This window comes from Balaenoptera ricei, chromosome 19 (assembly GCF_028023285.1).
Source record: "Balaenoptera ricei isolate mBalRic1 chromosome 19, mBalRic1.hap2, whole genome shotgun sequence".
NCBI classification, from domain to species: domain Eukaryota; kingdom Metazoa; phylum Chordata; class Mammalia; order Artiodactyla; family Balaenopteridae; genus Balaenoptera; species Balaenoptera ricei.
This window is the reverse complement of record NC_082657.1, coordinates 7416963-7436663: the sequence shown is the minus strand read 5'-3', so window position 1 is coordinate 7436663 and position 19701 is coordinate 7416963. Positions and strand designations below refer to the sequence as shown.

Here is a 19701-nt window from a genome sequence, read left to right as displayed (position 1 = left end):
GTGGCTTGATCCTTGTCTGGGGTCTTTGGGAGAGGGCTGTGGGGAGATTCAGGCTCCTAATCCTCCCCACACCCCACAGTCTCTGCTGACACAGAAGTGGTGGGGGGAGATGGACAGCACCACACCCATCTGGGCCCTGGTTCTCACCTTCTTTTGCCCCCCACTCATCTACACCAACCTCATCACCTTCAGGTCAGTCCCCTGGGGTTAGATTGGCAGGAGGAGGGGGAGAGGGGAGATCAGTCTCTACTTCCTGCTGAATTCTGGCTGCCTTTCTACTTGGTCTGTCCAGTGCTTCCCCCACCCTTGTTCATTCTCTTTCCCTCCCCCAGACTGGGAGCATGTTGTGGGAAGCGAGCTTTAGGGGTGGGTCTCTGCAGTATCTCTAGGGGCAATTCCTCTGCCCTCTGGCCATGGCTCTGGGGGGAAGGTCACTTTGGGATGATACCTCTCATTCCCTGCAATGTCTCTGGGTGACTGAGTTTGGTTTGGAGAATTCCTCTCCCACCTACCCTCCCCCTATTTCTCACTCTGTGTGTCCCTCCATGCCAGGAAGCCAGATGAGGAACCCACGCAGAAGGACCTGGCATTTGACATGGACAGGGACGTCAGTGGGGAAGGGCCTGGCGAGTAAGTGAAGCACCAGCACTGTGCGGGGGTAGGGGGCACCCTAGGCAGCTCCAGGAGCACCAGGTAATGGGAGCAAAACCAGAGGGGAGAAGTGGGGCTTCGGGAGATGGTGGTTTCATGAAGCCACTGAAAATACTGAGGTTCCCAAATGCCAGGCTCAAGGCTTGGTTCAACTTTGGTTCTGCCACCAAGGAGTTCCTCACTGAAAATCAATTTGCTTCATGATACATGTATTTCTGTCTTGATAAAGCAAGTGGAATTGTGTGGATTTGGTTCATTTAGGGATCTTTTGCCAATTTTTTTTTTTCTGACTCCAGGGCCTTTGCTCTTAATCTCTGTGCTGTGGTACCCATGAAGGTGTTTTCAAAATCAGTCCTAAGCAAATGAAATTGAATATTTATCAATCTTCTGTTAATTCTGCAGAGCAGAGGTGCTGGGGGACTTGGCTCTGAGTCAAGCAGAGCGGGGTTCAAATCCCGACTTTGCCTTTGTAAGTGGCTTCACCCCTGAGCCTCAGCTTTCTTTGCTGTAAAGAGAAGGTTGTACGTGTGTTAGTCAGGTTAGGTTGAGTAATGCTGCAATGACAAAGCATCCCAAACTCTCAGTGGGCTGGCAACAGTGAGGATTTAATTGTCATTCATGCTCCATTTTTGGGTTGTCTGCGGCTCTGCTCCACGTGGTCTCCACTTTGGGATAAGCAAACACCTCCTAGCTGAGATGTTGCTGGTATCATGGTAGAGGGAAAAGAGACATGGCAAACCAGGTTCTGGACCTTAAAGCCTCCACTTGGAAGTGACACGTGTCACTTTTGCCCACATTTCATTGCCGAAAACTAGTCATATGATAATTCCTTAGCTCTTAATTCTCCCACTGGGAGGGAACCAAAATGTTTGGTCCACAGTAATACAATATACCACAACGCCTGATGGAACAGTTGGGAGGATTCATGGAGATAATGTGTATTAAATGTGCATGTTGTAGTGCCTGGCACAAAGTAAGTGCTCAGCTCATGGGGACTAGCATTACTACTGCTATTACTGATACACTTATTTGTTTTGTTGAATGGTGTGTGTGTGTGTGTGTGTGTGTGTGTGTGTGTGTGTGTAGGTATAAGGGTCTAAATCTATGGTAATAGAGAAACAGAGGAAGAGGCCCCATCTTTGCACCCTCCATCTCTACTTTAATCATCTGAATGGGAACAGGGAGGAAACTCAGCCCCAGTATTCCAGAAGAAAAAGTGTTTCTGGTAACTGTTAGAAACATAATCAGACCGCCAGAAGTCTGTAAAACCTACCACCTGCTGTGAAACAAGTCAAATTTAAATGTATTATGTATATACATATTTTTTCTGAGACAATGCACAAAGAATACAAAATAATTGTCAAGGTAGAAGAGACTACTAAGAAAAAAATTTGGACCACTGAAAAAAATTAGACAGAGGGTCCCAGTGTCACGATCCATAGTGGTATCCTTGTCTGGTGAGTTCCCAACATTTGTACCATATGATGATGACAATAGCTGAGGTTATAGAACACTTACAGTGGGCAGCCAGTGCGCTAAATTGTTTTGAAAATCAGTTCATTTAATTCTCTCAACCCTATGCCATAGGGTCCATTATTATCCCCATTTTACAGATGACATAACTGAGGCATTAAGTCACCCACCTCAGATCATGTGATTGGTTAGTGGTGGAGCTGGGATTTGAGCCCAGATCTTCTTGTTCCTGAATCTGTGCTTTTAGTCACTGTAGAAAGCCACCTCCCTGGAGAGCTTTGTAAAAGGACAGATTCCTGGATGCTTCTCCTCCAGGGAAGCATCCAGGAATCTGTGTCTCCTGCCTGGAAGTGATTCAGGATGGCAGACTTTGGGGAGCATTCTGACCCACCACATATTTTTGTTACCAGGTCTGTTTTCTCGTATTATTGGAGAGCTAGTTCTCCTCTCTGCATCTCACTTTCTTTAGCTTTTACTGTTCTTTCTGCTTATTTTCTTTAGAACAGCCTGAAAAAAACAAAAAGAACAGCCCTATTGAGATATAGTTCACATACCATTCAGTTCACCCATTTAAGGTGTACAATTTTCAGTCGTTTTCAGTATATTCACAGAGTTGTGAAATCATCACAAAATTAATTTGAAAACATTTTCATCACTGCAGCAAGAAATCTTGTACCCATTAACAATCTCACTCCCCGCTCCTCCCTTCTCCCAGTCCCAGGCAACCGCTAATTTACTTTCTGTCCCTACGGGTTTGCCTGTTCTGGACATTCCATATAAACGGAGTCATACACCAGGTGGTCTTTTATGACTGGCCTTGTTAACTTAACATCATGTTTTCAAGATTGATCTGCTTTGTAGCATATGTCAGTGCTTCATTCCTTTTTCTTGTTGAATAATATTCCATTGTTTGAATCTACCACATTTTATTTATCTATTCATCAGCTGATGGACATTTGGGTTGTTTCCACTTTGGGGTTTTCTTTCCACTTGGTTTATAAAGAGAGGATGCCTTTCCAAGCCAGTTTATTTTTCCTGTTAGCTTTCTGAATTTATTATTATTTGTATTATTCATTTTTCTGTTTCTGATTTGAGGTCAGAATTAAGAGTTAGGATGAAACTGGGACAGAGGATCAGAACTCAGGTGAGAAGGGTCAGAGATATGAGTGGACCTAGAAGCTTAGAATTCAGATATGGCTGTACAGTCAGAGATCAGATATAGAGAAGGAAGAGTTATCTGAGAAAACTGTGCTGGATAATCTGATATCAGAATTTATGGGTTAGAAGTTAATATTCAGGGATGGAGTTGTCAAACCTGGGGAACCAAGGCCATGAAAGTGAGGGGGTCAGAGGTCATATTTGAGGGCCAGAGGTCAGATAGATGGTCCAAGGTCAGACAGAGAGTCAGAGGTTGTGAAGGTGAAAGAAGAGGGACTTGGAGACAAAAGCCAGACAAGAGTCAGAGGTCAGCCCAGAGGCCAGAGGTCAGAAAGGTGGAAAAAGTCAGAGGTGCAAGCTCAGCAGTCTTGATGGTAGGAGATTTCAGAGGTCAGAAATTAGATACAGGGGTCAAAAGTCAAGGTGATGGCGGACATCAGACTTAGTTTCAGGTCAGGCAGGGTCAGAAGTCGTGAAGGTGGGGAATGTCTGGAAAGGAGGATGAGGAGGATATGAAAGTTTAGAGGTCCTGATAATGGTGACAGTCAGGTGCAGAGGTCAGATTGAGCCCTTCTCCCTTCTCTCCCTCTCTCCCCCAGGGCCACAGACCCTCCTGAGAAGATGCCCTTGGGGGTGTTGGGGCCGCCCAGCCGCAGGAGCTGCTGTGGGGGGTGCCCCCAGCGCCTGCGCCGCTGGCCCCAGTTCTGGGGAGCGCCGGTGACTTCCTTCATGGGCAACGTGGTCAGCTACCTCCTCTTCCTGTTGCTCTTCGCCCACGTGCTGCTCATTGACTTCCAGCCCGAGACGCCCAGCGCCCTGGAGCTGCTGCTCTACTTCTGGGCCTTCACCCTGCTCTGCGAGGAGTTCCGCCAGGGGCTGGGTGGCGGCTTGGGCAGCCTGGCCATGGGGGCCCCCAGGACAGACACCCACCAGGCCCCACTGCGCCGCCGCCTGCACCTCTACCTCTCAGACGCCTGGAACCAGTGCGACCTGGTGGCCCTCACCTGCTTCCTCCTGGGCGTGGGCTGCCGGTGAGTGCCCTGTGACCTTACACTCCCAGCCCATGGCGACCTCTGACCCTTCCTTCCTGGGGGTGGGGGGGTGGGAGTGGGGATGGGGGTGAGGGGTGGGGTTGGGGGTCTCAACTCTTGGCTTCCCTGCGGCAGGCAGAGGCTAAATCCAACTCCACTTATTCTTTTCTTTTTTTCATTGAGGTATAGTTGATGTACAATATTATATAAGTTGCAGGTATACATATAGTGATTCACAGTTTTAAAATAACTTTGCTTATTCTTTTTTTTAAATAAATAATTAATTAATTAATTTGGCTGCATTGGGTCTTCGTTGCGGTGCGCAGGCTTCTCATTGCAGCGGCTTCTCTTGTTGCGGAGCACGGGCTCTAGGCGCGCAGACTTCAGTAGTTGTGGCTCGCGGGCTCCAGAGCGCAGGCTCAGTAGTCGTGGCGCACGAGCTTAGTTGCTCTGCGGCATGTGGGATCTTCCCAGACCAGGGCTTGAATCCGTGTCCCCTGCATTGGCAAGCGGATTCTCAACCACTCCGCCACCAGGGAAGCCCCTGCTTATTCGTAAAAAAAAAAAAAAAAAAAATCCCATCTTGATTGAAAGTACTGCCTAAAGATGTTCTGTAAGCCATTTGCTCACATGTGGATATCTGGCTTTAGGGCTGATAGGATAGAATGAGGACCCCACTGCTCTTCATTCTAGATCTGGACTTTATAGGATGTTTCTCTAGTCCTCAACATGGCCCTGCAGCTGCACCCCTGTCCTGGACCCCAGACATTAGGCCACACACCGAGTGCCACCCTCACCTCCTCCCTCCTCTTCCTCTACAGCCCTGGGTCCCAGGCCCCATCCTCCTGGCCCCTGACTTTCTCTGTCTCATCCCCCTGTTTACCTCCACGCCTGCCTCTCCCACCTGGACCCTCGCCCCAGCCTCTCTTCCCTCCAATCCATCCCCCACAGGGCCCGCAAGGGTCTTTCTACACCCAGAGCTGGCCTGTCTCTCCCTGCTTCTTGGGGCTCTCCAGCGCCCATGCACAGAGTCTCAGCCCCTGCCCTTCTCTGCCAGGGCTGCCTCCCTGATTTCTTTCTCTTTTCTTCATTTACACTCTGGCTTGTCTGAGAGTGACTTGCAGTTCCTTCTTCACAAGGCCAGTGGTTTTGACCGTGATCCTTGGTATTTTGAATCTGCGTAATTACAAAATTGCAATCAGAATTTTACCAGTACTGACGGATTCTTACCAAGGAACTATTTTCTAGTTACTTTAAACTGCCTTGATTGATTTTACATTGCAGGGCAGTGAAAGTAGCTTCAATTATTTTCTTTTTCAGTTTCTGAAATTATTTCAACTTGATTAATTATTATTTGGGTTAAGTTTTACAACAAATATTTGGTTCAACGTTTGTGTTTTTGTCCGTATCAAATTTTGCCAAAATCTAGGGTCTGTGTTTGTGAATTTTACTTTGTGGCTTTTATTTCTTGCACGTCCGGTTTTCCTGGGTCAAATTTCATAATTTTAAATTTCATCAGGGAGGCCTCAATGCTTTGTCAACTTTTTACTCCATAAAAATCTTGAATGTTTCTGCTTATTTCTTAGCTAATTTACAAAAAACTAACTGTGAGGGATTACCCTCAACTATTTTCTGTTGCCCAGACTGGGCTATATAATGTTAGCTCATTTCTTCCATAGTTTCTAGATTGTATTGTGTGGTGCCAGAGAGAGGGCAAAGGGCAAATCAAAATGTCCTCGGGAATAAATTGTGTTGTCTTTGGGTCTTGGCACATGCTGTTTCCCCTTCCTGAAACACTTTTCCCTCCTCTCCTTGGCCAAGCCAACTCCTACACTTCCTCTCAGCCTCAGCTTTGCTGTCTCTGCCTCTGGAGGTCTTCCTTTCTCCTACCCAGACTCTGGGTCTCTTCTTTGTGTTCCTCTAACATCCTGAGAGTCCCCCCAATAGTGCTTTGACCATGGCTTTTGCTGTCTCTCTCCTCATACAAGATTATAAACTCCTCAAGCCACATCTATCTTGTCTCCCAGCAACTTAAAACATCTTTGAATATAGTCTGTGCCCAAAGAAATGCAGAAGTGCGTCCTTATTGAACAAGATTATATTCAAATGAAGACGAGCATAGAACAGAAACGGATTATCTTCCTCAGCCATTTCAAGCTTCCTCCTTTTCTCAGCAGTTACCTCCATCAACAGTTTGGTGCACATCCTGCCTGTTCTTTTTCTATGCATTTACCTACTTCTTTTATACACAGATATTATACACAGATGATACTATATGTTATTATTCTTTTGCAACCTCTTCTCTTCCTCTGTAATATGTCCTGACATTCTTTCCATGTCAGTATTTGCAAATATTCCTTATTCTTTAAAAATGTTGCATCAGATTCCTGAAGAAGGGGTTTTAGTCTTCGCTGGCTAAGGCAGACAAGACAGACTTCTTCTTGCCAGATTTAATAAATGAATGAATTCCTTTCACGAGGCAGTGGGACAAAAATTCTGAACTTCAAGAGATAGAATTAGGCCAAAAATTTCTCTACAAAGCGTCTTTCATTTTCTACTTGAGATAACATGAAGTTATAATCAGATATTAGCTGCTCTGTGTCCAGTACTCTGATGGTGAGTTGTTTTTTTGTTTTTTGTTTTTAAATAAAGTCCTAGCTGTTAGGACACCACTGCTTTTGAAGAGAGCAGACAAAGAACTTCGTGGTCACAACCTAGTGACTATTTACAGGGGATGAAGTGTCCTGACACCCCCTTTTATAATCTGGATGGTTCACAGCAATGACCCCCTACTCTCTTCTCAGCTGACACACTGAGAGGTATGCTTCCTCTGTGCTGTGTTAAAAATGGTACAAAGTAATTCGACATGCATAATTTATTCAAACAGCAAGATAAGAAAGTTTTGTAGAACACTGTGCTTCTGTTTATTCCTTGTATTTTGTATAAAGTATCTTCTGAGAAGAAAGGGCTAGGACCATGTGCTACCACCCTTTAGGAATACCAATGATAGACATTTTTGTCAAGCTCATCGTTTTTTAGGTGGGGGAAGAATTATTGGACAGGAAAAAAAAATGCCAAAAATCTCATTTTACACGGGAGAAATTTCCCATGTTCTCCAGAATTGAATGGATGAATCGTTTTATTTTGCCAATCCCTTCCGGATGGACATTTCAGTTGTTTCTAATTTTTTATTATTCCAAAGTAATAACAGTTTACATCTGAGATGTCAAAGGGTATGTGTATTCTTGATGTGGATTGCTTTCCTTGTAAAATAGCTTCTTCCGGCTACACACCCACCATCTGGGTAAGACACTGCCCCCTTGAGGACATGCTTGATGATACCTGATATTTTCAATCTTTAAAATTTTGTAGCTCTCAATTTAACCTTTACATGTTTTGCCAATCTGATGGGAAAAATGACCTCTCCTTGTTTTAATTTATGCATCCCTGACTCCTAGTTGGGTAAGTTGGGCATCTTTCATATCTAATGGCACATGTACTCTGTCAACTGTCTTTTCATATCCTTTGCCCCAGTTTTTAATTTATTGTGTTCATCCATCTCTTGCATGTATATATTTTTTGGTAGGTGCTCTCCTTATACTCTGGATCCCAATCCTTGGTGGTTTTGTTCTAAGTATCTTCTTACAGTCTGCAGCTTGTCTTTTCACTTTTGTATGTTCTTTAAACATTCTTTTATTCTTTAACTTTTCATTTCGAAAAACCCCGAGACATAAAAAAATGTTGCAAAAACCGCACAGAGAATTCATCCAGATCCCCCAAATGTGAACATCTTATATTATCAGAACCAGGAAATTTTATTTAAATTTCATCAGTTGTCCACTGATGTTCTTTTTCTGGATCAGGAGCCAATCCAGGATTCCATGTTGCCTTTAGTTGTCATGTCTCCTTAATTGTCTCTAATCTGGGACAGTTTTTCAGTCCATCTTTGGCTTTTATGATCTTAACATTTTTGAACAGTCCAGACCAGTTATTTTGTAGAATTTGCCTCTGTTTAAATTTGTCTGGTATTCCCTCCTGATCAAATTTAGGCTATGTATTTTTGGCAGAAAATTTTGCCTTTCTCTGTCCATCGTATTTATGTTATCTTTTAATACACATAAGTTTTATATTTCAAAGTAGTTAAATATTCAGTCTTTTCCTTTATTATGATTTTGTGTCCTCTATATAAGACTCTTTTTCTTATATGACATTTATCTTATGTCAAGCTTATGAAGAAATTCTTCTATATTTTCTTACTAAGATTTTGATGTTTTCCCTTTTACTCTAGGTTTTTAATCCCTTCAAAGTTAAAGTACATGATGCAAAATAGAGATATAATTTTTATTTTCCCCATAGGGACTGCTGATGTTATTCACCATTTGACCTTCCTCTGTGAATTGTGTGTTATCCTTTATCCGATTTCCTGTTAGGTCGTTTGTCTTCTGCTTATTGGTTTGCTGGAACTCTCTATATTTTGCCTTTTATAGGTTGGACAAATATTCCTGCAGTTTTCACAACTTGATTGCTACAGGGACCTCCCAGCTTTTTGCTAAGGCCATTGTTCATGCAGCCATTATTTAATGGGTACCAGCGCCCTGCGTGGCCCAGCTTGGCACTGTCATGGGTGCCAAATTTTAAATCTGAGTAAACCCCGGGTGAATCAGAGGTGGGGGGGGTCCCAGTTCTGGCCCTGGGGAGGCCACATCCTCACCTACAGCCTGGTGTTGGGAAGACTCGGGGTTTTCCTTTGCACCCTGTAACCCTTGAGTGACCCCTGCCACGTCACCCATACCCCAGGCTGACCGCAGGACTGTATGACCTGGGCCGTACTGTCCTCTGCCTCGACTTCATGATCTTCACGGTGAGGCTGCTGCACATCTTCACAGTCAACAAACAGCTGGGGCCCAAGATCGTCATGGTGAACAAGATGGTGAGGAGTGCGGTAGGGCTTGTGTGGGCGGGGCCAGAGGAGGAAAGGGGCGGAGCCAGGGAAGGTGCCGTGGACTCAAACGCAATGTCAGGGAAGGAGGCGGGGCTTTGGATGCAGGGGCGGGGCCAGAGTAGGGAAGGGCAGGGCCCGGATTGGTCTCATCTTCCTCTTCTGCAGATGAAGGATGTGTTCTTCTTCCTCTTCTTCCTTGGCGTGTGGCTGATTGCCTACGGGGTGGCCACGGAGGGGCTCCTTAGGCCCCAGGACCGTAACCTTGCGAATATCCTGCGCCGGGTCTTCTACCGGCCCTACCTGCAGATCTTTGGGCAGATCCCCCAGGAGGACATAGACGGTGAGGAGGGATGAGAGGGTGTGACACCCTCCCTCTGAGTCCCCCCTCTCTCTCCCCTATCTCTGGGTCTCTGGCCCCTCCTCTTTCTCTTTGCGTCTCTGTTCCCCCCTCTTTCTGGGATTCTGTCTCCCTCTCTGCTCTCCCATGCCCGTCTGGATTTCTGTCTTCCTTAGGTCTCTGTCTCTCTGGCTCCATCTCTATCTCCCTTTACAGCGGGCCTCATGAAGCCTGAAAACTGTTCATCGGAGAAGGGCTTATGGGCGCGCCCCTCAAGGACCCAGGCAGGCTCCTGCGTCTCGCTTTATGCCAACTGGCTGGTGTTGGTCCTCCTCGTCATCTTCCTGCTCGTGGCCAACATCCTGCTGGTCAATTTGCTCATCGCGATGTTCAGGTGAGTCCCCACTGCTCTCTGATGATCTGACCTCATCTGGGTGACCTCACCCAGCATGACCCTTGACCCCAGCGTGATTCTTGATCCCAGCTTGACCCTTGACCCCAGCATGATTTTTTTTTAATTTATTTATTTATTTTTTTCTGTGTTGGGTCTTCATTTCTGTGTGTGGGCTTTCTCTAGTTGCGGCAAGCGGGGGCCACTGTTCATCGCGGTGCGTGGGCCTCTCACTGCTGCAGCCTCTCTTGTTGCGGAGCACAAGCTCCAGACGCACAGGCTCAGTAGTTGTGGCTCACGGACCTAGTTGCTCCGCGGCATGTGGGATCTTCCCAGACCAGGGCTCGAACCCATGTCCCCTGCATTGGCAGGCAGATTCTCAACCACTGTGCCACCAGAGAAGCCCCCCCAGCATGATTCTTGATCCCAGTCTAAGCAATTCTAGTTTTAGTCTCTGAACTCTGATTCAAATCTAATGCTGGCTTGTCCCAAACCCAGTTAGAGTCTGCTCCTGACCTGGCCTTTGGAATCTGATCTGCTCTCTGAGCCCAGGCTGAAGATTAAAAATTTTTTTTATTGTGGCAAAATATATATAACAAAATTTGCCATCATCACCATTTTTAAGTGCACAATGCAGTGACATTAATTACATTTATAATGTTGTACAACCATCACCACTATCTATTTCCAAAACATTTTCATCACGCCAAACAAAGTGTGTACCCATTAAGCAAGGGTAACGCCTCATTTTCCCCTCCCCCACCCAGTTCCTGGTAACCTCTAATTTACTTTCTGTGTCTATGAATCTGCCTCTTGGAGGTGATTCATGTAAGTGAAATCATACAATATTTGTCCTGTTGTGTCTGGCATAATGTTTTCATTGTGCAATCATGTTGTAGCATGTACCGCCACTCCATTCCTTTTTATGGCTGAATAATACTGATGTATTGTTATAAGGCATTTTGTTGATCCATTCATCTGATGATGGAAACTTGGGTTGGTTCCATCTTTTGGTTATTGTGGATGATGCTGCAATGAACATTGCTGTTCACAAATCTGTTTGAGTCTCCGTTTTTTATTTCTTTTGGGTATATTTCTAGAATAGAATGCTGGGTCATATGGTAATTCTATGTTTAGCCTTTCCTTACTAACAGTTGTTATTTACCTTATTAAGAGGTTCTAGCCCTTCTAGTGGGCATGAACTGGTTATTTCATTGTGGTTTTGATTTGTATTTTCCTAATGACTGGTGACACTGAGCATCTTTCCATGGACTTATTGCCCATTTGCACATCTTTAAAGAAATGTGTGTTCAAATCCTTTGCCCATTTTTAAAAATAAATTTATTTATTTTATTTATTTTTATTTTTGGCTGTGTTGGGTCTTCATTGCTGCGCGCAGGCTTTCTCTAGTTGCAGCAAGCAGGGGCTACTCTTTGTTGCGGTGTGCGGGCTCCTCACCGCGGTGGCTTCTCTTGTTGCGGAGCATGGGCTCTAGGCGTGCGGGCTTCAGTAGTTGTAGCACGTGGGCTCAGTAGTTGTGGCTCGCGGGCTCTAGAGCACAGGCTCAGTAGTTGTGGCGCACAGGCTTAGTTGCTCCGTGGCATGTGGGATCTTCCTGGACCAGGGCTCGAACCCGTGTCCCCTGCATTGGCAGGCGGATTCTTAACCACTGCACCACCAGGGAAGCCCCCTTTGCCCGTTTTTTAAATTGAGTTGTTTGTATTTTAGTGTTGAGTTGTAGCAGTTCTTTATTCTGGATATTAAACTCCTATCACATATATAATTTGCAAATATTTTCTCCCATTCTGTTGGTTGTCTTTTCCTTTTCTTGATAATATCCTTTGATTCTTGAAAGTTTATTTATTTATTTATTTTTTTGGCTGTGCCACACAGCTTGCGGGATCTTAGCTCCCTGACCAGGGATTGAACCAGCATCCCCTGCATTGCAAGATGGATTCTTAACCACTGGACCACCAGGGAAGTCCCTGGGATTTTCTATTTCTATATGTAGGCTATATCATCTGTCAGTGGAGACAGTTTTACTTCTTCCTTTCCAATTTGGATGCCTTTTAGTTCTTTTTCTTGCTTGCTGTGGCTAGAACTTCCAGTATAATGAATAGAAGTGGTGAAAGTGGGCATTCTTTTTTTTTTTTTTTTTTAATATTTCTTTATTTTTTTGCCTGCGTAGGGTCTTAGTTGCGGCATGCGGGCTCTTTGTTGTGGCACGCGGGTTTTTCTCTCTCTAGTTGTGGTGCGCGGGTTCCAAAGCGTGTGGGCTCTGTAGTTTGCGGCACGAGGGATCTCTCGATGAGGTGCAGGAGCTCAGTAGTTGTGGTGTGCGAGCTTAGTTGCCCTGCGGCATGTGGGATCTTAGTTCCCCGACCAGGGACTGAACCCACGTCCCCTGCATTGGAAGGCAGATTCTTTACCACTGGGCAACCAGGGAAGTCCCGAAAGTGGGCATTCTTGTCTTGTTCTTGATCTTTGGGGAACGTTTTCAGTCTTTTTTCATTGAGTATGATGTTAGCTGTGGGTTTTTCGTAAGTACCTTTTATCATGTTGAAGAAGTTTCCTTCTATTTCTACTTTTCTGAGTTTTTGTTTTGTTTTGTTTGTTTGTTTGTAACCATGAAAGGGTGTTGGATTTTGTCAAATGCCTTTTCTGTGTCTCCATGTCAATTGAGATGATCACATGATTTTTTTTCCTATGTTCTATTAAGGTGGTATATTACATTGATTGATTTTTGTATGTTGAACCACCCTTGCATTCCTTGCATATATCCCACCTACAATCCTTTCAATATGTTGTTAAATTAGGTTTCTAGTATTTTGTTGAGGATTTTTGCATGTATATTCATAAAGGATATTGGTCTGTAGTTTTCTCGTGATATCTTTATCTGACTTTGATATCATCATGGTAATGCTGGCCTCATAGAATGAATTGGGAAGTGTTCTCTCCTCTTCAATTTTTTGGAAGAGTTTGAGAAGGATTGGTGTTAAATCTCTTTAAAATGTTTGGTAGAATTCACCAGTCAAACCATCTGGTCCTGGGCTTTTTTTGTTGGGACATTTTAAATTAGTGATTCAATCTCTTTACTTGTTATAGGTCTTTTGAGATTGTCCTGTTTCTTCTTGAGTCAGTTTAGGTAATTTGTGTGTTTCTAGCAATTTGTCCATTTCATCTAGGTTATCTAATTTGTTGGTGTACAATTATTAATAGCATTCTCTTATAATCCTTTTTATTTCTATAAGGTTGATAGTAGTGTCCCCATTTTCATTTCCTATTTTATTATTTGTGTCCAGGCTGACTTTTGAACCTGACTCCAATCTCTACTTAATTCATGATAGCTTTCCCAACTTGACCTATGACATCTGACCCTGGACACTCCTAACCCAGCTACTAATTGCGTCCTGTAATAACCTCCAACTTTATTGATCTTGACATCTGCCTGCTGCCTTGGGCTTCAAACAGATATTGCCTGACAGCTAATCTTCATCCTCTCTTCCTGAAGGGGCGTTGACCTCCAGTGACCCTTGATCTCTGGTCCCCACAGCTATACCTTCGGCAAAGTACAGGGCAACAGCGACCTCTACTGGAAGGCGCAGCGCTACAGCCTCATCCGGGAATTTCACTCTCGGCCCGCACTGGCTCCGCCTCTCATCGTCATCTCGCACGTGCTCTCCCTCATCCGTCGATTGCGCAGGCGCCGGGCCAGCTTGCCACCTTCAGCAGTCATCGAGCATTTTCGTGAGAGGCCGGCTTGGCCCAAAAGAGAGAAACCTAGGGGGCGGAACCTGGAGAGAAAGACGAGCATGTATAGGCTGGAGGAGGACGCCCAGTAGCACTAGTGGGCAGGGCTTAGTCTGTCAGGGAGCTGGGCGTGGGATATTAGTGGGAGGCCTAGAACGGCGAAGGGGCGTGGTCTGGGAGATCACCAAAGCTCATGGTTTTGGGTGGGGAAGCTGGGTCTAGGAGCGGGCGAGCCCTTTGACTCGAGGATGGGCGAGCCCTTTGACTCTCTCCTGACCCCACTGTCCAGGGGTCCACCTCTCGAAGGAAGCAGAGCGGAGGCTGTTGACGTGGGAGTCAGTGCAAAAGGAGAATTTCCTGCTGGAGCGAGCTCGGGACAAGCGGGAGAGCGACTCTGAAAGTCTGAAGCGCACATCGCAGAAGTGAGGGCGGGGCCTGGCTCTGGGCGGGGCTTTTGGCTTCAGGAATCGATCCCATGATTTAGATCCTGCAAAGACCCAGGCTAGAGGCGGAGCCTGCGGGGACAGGGTCCTAGAATGCTAGGGAGGAAAGCTGAACTACAGAGGGCGGGTCTTCGAAGGTGGGCGGGGCTGGTAGGCTGCAGGCACCGACCTGAAACCCTGGATCCCCAGGGTGGACACAGCATTGCAGCAGCTGAGACAGATCCGCGAGTACGAGCAGCGTCTGAAAGGACTGGAACAGGAGGTGAGGACCCCGGGCCAGGCTGGGGGAGTATGGCTGGGATGAGGGGCAGTAGGGTTCCAGTCTGGTGCCCTGATGTCCTCCCTGCTCCCCAGGTCCAGTACTGTAGCCGTGTCCTGGGCTGGGTAGCTGAGGCCTTGAGCCGCTCTGCATTACTTCCCCCAGGGGGGCCGCTGCCCCCAGCCTCACCTGGGCCTAAAGGTCAGTGTGTGTGGTGTACCTGTGTGTATCTCTGGCGTCTATCACTACCTACGTCTGTGTCCCTGCTTTCCGGGTCTCTCTTCCCCTATCTCTGAGTGTTTTTCTCTTTAACTGGCTTTCCTTAGTCCCTGGTTCACTCTCGGTCTCCTTTCGGCTTTTTGTACATCTTTGTTTTTACCAGTCTCTTTATTTCTTCTGTCTTCGCCTCTATGCCCACCACCTCTTCTCTCTTCCCCCAGACTGAGCCCTGCTGGTGGACTTCAAAGAGTAGCTGCCATAGGGAGTTTTGCTCCCAGAGTAAGGCCTAGCAGGTCCTTGACCCCTGCACCTGGCGACCTTGTCCTTGAGGTGAACCTCATGCGCACGGACTACCACCTCGGCCGCTGTCACGATCACTGCAGGGAGTGTCATCCATACAAGCCACAGCAGGCTTGGATCCTCCGAGAACCAGCCCTACTCTGGAAGCATGAGCCTCCGGAGCCCAGGCATTGCCTCTCAAGGCTGTACCACAGCCTGCTGGGCTGGAGAAGGCTGCAGGGTCCTTGAGGTACCAGAGCCCACTCACAGCTCCCCACACTGGGGAAATAAAGCCATTTGAGAGGAGTAGTGTCTGGATGCTTGATTCTTGGGGAACTGGTGGGTGTCTAGATCCTTTGGGGATGGGGGCTGAAGCTGGGGGTGTGTTTGGGGTCCTTGGTTCGTTTGCTGCTTTCTTTCAGGTATCCCCCGGCTGTTTTTTCCTCTCAGCCCCACTATTCCTGTGTGACTCAGGCCCAGCACCTCTTGTCTGCACTATTTTGATGACTCTCACTTCAGTGGGATAAGAACCCCAACCATCTGTACCCGCCCCCCCATTCCGGCCTACCAATGAAAGAAGAACTCAGAGATAAAAAGTAAGAGTATTTCCTGGAGTGGGGGTGGGTGGGTGCTGTGTACATCTGCTTTGGCAATAGGGGAACAGATGATGCAAATTTGAGTAGATAACTGCCTATGTGTCTTTAAAAAGTCTAATTAGTGGAAAATTGCAGGCCACGCACGCACGGAATTGAGGCAAATATGCATCATTATACATGCCGTTTAACTAAACAACCCATAACAAACTAAACTGGTAATGACAAGGTTGAACTGACAGCAATTATTAGTAAAATAGCAAAAAAGCCACCAACAACCAACACATCCAAAAATGCAAACCAAAACATCCTTTTTCCAAATTGGAGGAATTCCAACTGTCTGCCACTTTGGATGCAGAGTAGCTTTGAAATATTGCCAAGTGTTTTGTGGCAACCAGATTTCTCTGGAAGATGCTGAATCAATTCTCACTAACCCAAGTAGTAATAACAACAGTAATGACGATGGTGGCAACAACAACAACAGCAGCTAACACGAGTGCTATGTGTCTGGCATTGTGTTTAAGTTCTTCCCAGGTGCTAAGTCAAGGAATTCTCATGGCAACCATATATTAGGTAGGTACTAATGTCTCCATTTGCAGATAAGAAAACTGAGGCACAGATAAAAGTTAAGTGACTCACACAAGGTCTCACAGCTAGAAAGTGGCTGAGTTTGAATAGGAATCTGGGCCATCTGGATCCAGAGCCTTTGTAAAGCACTAATTTATATTTAGAAATGTTAAATGCTACAAAGCCCTAGGAATTCACTCAGTGGGCATGCTGCTTTATTAAGCTGTTGTCTCTCAGCTCCAAATCTGCCCTTCTGTATACTCAGCTCTGTGATGCTGGGGCTGGGACTCCGCAAGCCACATTTGTCTTGCCAGCTGGGTTCCTATTAGACTCTGCCTAGAGGGGGCGCTAGAGGGAGAACGGTGACTGGAGGAGGAAGAGGGGATTTGCTGCTTCCTGTTCCTGAGCGTAGCCCCAGAGCATTGCTTTATCTGGTTGCAGCTTTCAGCTTCCCCCGCCCCAGCACTCCCACAAGTTCCGTTTATGCCCTCAGTCACACCTGCTCCATCCAAGCAGCCCCTTTTTCTAGCCTGAGTTTCAGCTCCCAGGGGCGCGTCTCCAAGAGTTTAGGTTCTGATAACTGTTCTCTTCCGTTTGTCTCTCCAGTCCTGGGGGTGATATTTGCTTCGTGCAGTTTACTATTTCTGTGCTAACTCTGCTTCTTTCTATTTCTTTCCCAGTTTTCTGAGACCCGTTTAATATATCTGAGACCCCTGTATTAATTTATTTCTGTTGAAATATCTGTATAACAGGAAAATGCCAGGTCTGGCAGGTAGAAATCTGACACGAGTCATCATAATGGAGAGATACAACCTCCACTTCATTTCCACACATAAATCAGTTTGGAAACCAAAAGTCCTGTAATTGAAGAGGAGGCTAGGCGCTCGAGGAATTACAGAATACTGCTAAAATTTATATTTAAATCTTTCTTACTTGTATATTTTCCCGCAGTGAACCTATTTCACTTCTCTGTTGCACAGCCCTAGTGCAGTGGGAATCCTGGCCCCTTAAAATGACAATTGGTGACCACAAATGTCTCCACTTGTCTTGATGCTGTGTTTTTGGAAGCCACACAGAGTTTAACTGGGCCATTACAAAGGTGGAAGATATTTCCTTTTAGGAGTGAGGAGGACCTCTTGCAGGTCACCAGCAAGGCCAGTAAGTGACTGGGTGTCCATTAACCAAGAGTGAGCAGCATAGCCATGATCTGCTACTCTAGGGTCCTCTGGAGGGGTTGCTGAGGGCACGGGACAGCTGTGGCATTCACTAGCCTGTGGTCCAAAAGAACCCGTAAGATATCTGCTCCAGTCTCAGATGTGGGAAGGGAGTGACTGTCAGTAGAATATGTAAGCCACTAAAATCTTAAACAAATAGGTCATTTGAAAGAGAGGTGTATTTTATACAGAAACGAAAACTCCAGATAAGAAGCTGCAGGTCGTCAGAGAAACGGAGGCAGCAGGGTGGAGTGAGGACTCAAGAATGCATGTGAAAAAAAAAAAAAAGAATGCATGAGCTTTGTGAAGGCTGAGGACCTGCTACATTAAAGGGACAAGTGGGGCTAGAGAAGACAGCTGTAAAGGCTGCTCAAAGCTGCCGCCAAAAACTGGAATGGATTTGGTAGCTCCTGTGAAGCCTACTTAGACAAGCCAAGGGGCTGATATGCAAACCTAGATTGAATTAGAGAAAACTGGGTATCGGATATGTTTCTCTTTCTCTTGGGTAGATACCTAAGATTGGGGTGTCTGGGTTGTATAATAAGCGGGATCTTAGTTCCCCAACCAGGGATTGAACCCGGGTCCCAGCAGTGAAAGCGCCGAGTCCTAACCACTGGACTGCCAGGGAATTCCCCTGTATAACTTTATCTGAGGCTGCTTAACTCTTTTCCTAAGTGGTTGCACATTTTACATTTCCATCAGCAATATTATGAGAGAATTTCAGTTGCTCTGCATCCTCACTAGCACTTGCTATTATCAGTATTTTTAATTAGCCATTCTAAGAGGTTTGTAGTGGTGTCTCACTGTGTTTTTCTAAATTTTTAAAACTTTTTAAAAGATATTTTATTTATTTATTTATAAATTTATTTTATTTACTTTTGGCTGTGTTGGGTCTTCACTGCTGTGCATGGGCTTTCTCTAGGTGCGGTGAGCGGTGGCTACTCTTCGTTGCAGTGCGCGGGCTTCTCATTGTGGTGGCTTCTCTTATTGCAGAGCATGGGCTCTAGGAGTGCGGGCTTCAGTAGTTGTGGCACGCAGGCTCAGTAGTTGTGGCTCGTGGGCTCTATAGCGTAGGCTCAGTAGTTGTGGCACACGGACTTAGTTGCTTTGCGGCATGTGGGATCTTCCCGCACCAGGGCTCAAACCCATGTCCCCTGCATTGGCAGGCGGATTCTTCCCTGTGCCACCAGGGAAGCCCTGTATAGCTTTTTTGGGGAAGTGTCAGTTCAAATCTTTTACCCACTTAAAAAATGGGTTGTTTTTGTATCACTGAATTGTAAAATTTAATGTATTCTGCATACTCCTATATCAGATATGTATTTTGCAAATATTTTCCCTCAGTATGTATTGAGCTTTTTCATTTTTTTTTAAGTTTTTGTTTTTTGATGTGGACCATTTTTAGTCTTTTATTGAATTTGTTACAATATTGCTTCTGTTTTATGTTTTGGTTTTTTGTCCGTGAAGCATTTGGGATCTTAGCTCCCCGACCAGGGATCGAACCCGCACCCCCTGCACTGGAAGGCGAAGTCTTAACTACTGGACCACCAGGGAAGTGCCCTTCACTTTCTTAATGGTGTCTCTTGGAGGGAAGAATTTTATCAACATTTTCTTTTATGTTTGATGCTTTTTTGTCCTATCTGAGAAATCTTTGACTAACCCAAGTCACAAAGATTTTCTCTTCAAAGTTTTATAGTTTTAGGCTTTGCGTTTAGGTCTGTAATCTTTTTTTTTTTTTTTTTTGGCCTGGCCACGTAGCTTGTGGGATCTTAGTTCCCTGGCCAGGGACTGAACCCATGCCCTCGGGGTCCTAACAACTGGACACCAGGGAACTCCCTGCAACCTATTTTGAGTTCATTTTTATACATAGGGTAATTTTGTAGTCAAGGTTGTTTATTTTTGCAGATGTGTAATTTAATTGCTCAGCATCATTGGTTGAAAAGACTCCTTTTTTCTCCATTGAATTATCGTGGCACCTTTGCTGAAAATCAATTGACCATATATGTGTGGGTCTATTTCTGAGCTCTCTCTTCTGATCAGTACATCTATATGTCAATCTTTTCACCAGTACCATACTGTTTCGATTACTGTAGCTTTGTACTGAATCTTGAAATCAGGTAGTGTGAGTCCTCTAACTTTGCCTTCCCTTTTCAAAATTGTTTTAGTTGTCCTAATTCCTTTGATTTTTGATATAAACTTTGGAATCTGGTTGTCAATTTCTCTAAACAACCTGTTGGGATTTTGTTTGGGATTGTGTTGAATCTACAGGTCAGTTCAAGGTGATTGACATCTTAATGGTACTGTAGTTTCTGATCCATGAACACTGTATGTCTCTTAATTTGGTTAGGTCTTCTTTGATTTCTATCATGAGTGTTTGTGGTTTTCAGCATACAAATC

At 45.5% G+C, this 19701-nt stretch overlaps 1 protein-coding gene across 7 annotated transcripts in view; it reads left to right on the top strand.

Moving 5' to 3' along the window:
- The window catches only part of TRPM4 (transient receptor potential cation channel subfamily M member 4), a 40724-nt gene extending 21023 nt beyond the window's left edge, over positions 1 to 19701 (top strand). For 3 of the 7 annotated variants that reach the window (XM_059903698.1, XM_059903699.1, XM_059903702.1), the window contains 11 exons: positions 80 to 192; positions 553 to 630; positions 3882 to 4313; positions 9111 to 9243; positions 9421 to 9595; positions 9809 to 9986; positions 13537 to 13730; positions 14023 to 14155; positions 14366 to 14438; positions 14531 to 14636; positions 14876 to 15239. In XM_059903698.1, the coding sequence (XP_059759681.1) occupies positions 80 to 192; positions 553 to 630; positions 3882 to 4313; positions 9111 to 9243; positions 9421 to 9595; positions 9809 to 9986; positions 13537 to 13730; positions 14023 to 14155; positions 14366 to 14438; positions 14531 to 14636; positions 14876 to 14880 (1620 nt within the window). In that variant the 3' untranslated portion in view covers positions 14881 to 15239. Of the gene's footprint in view, positions 1 to 79; positions 193 to 552; positions 631 to 3881; positions 4314 to 9110; positions 9244 to 9420; positions 9596 to 9808; positions 9987 to 13536; positions 13831 to 14022; positions 14156 to 14365; positions 14439 to 14530; positions 14637 to 14875; positions 15240 to 15383; positions 15530 to 18771 lie in introns of those variants that run through there. The other 4 variants (XR_009498906.1, XR_009498905.1, XM_059903700.1 and 1 more) reach the window with 4 other exon arrangements.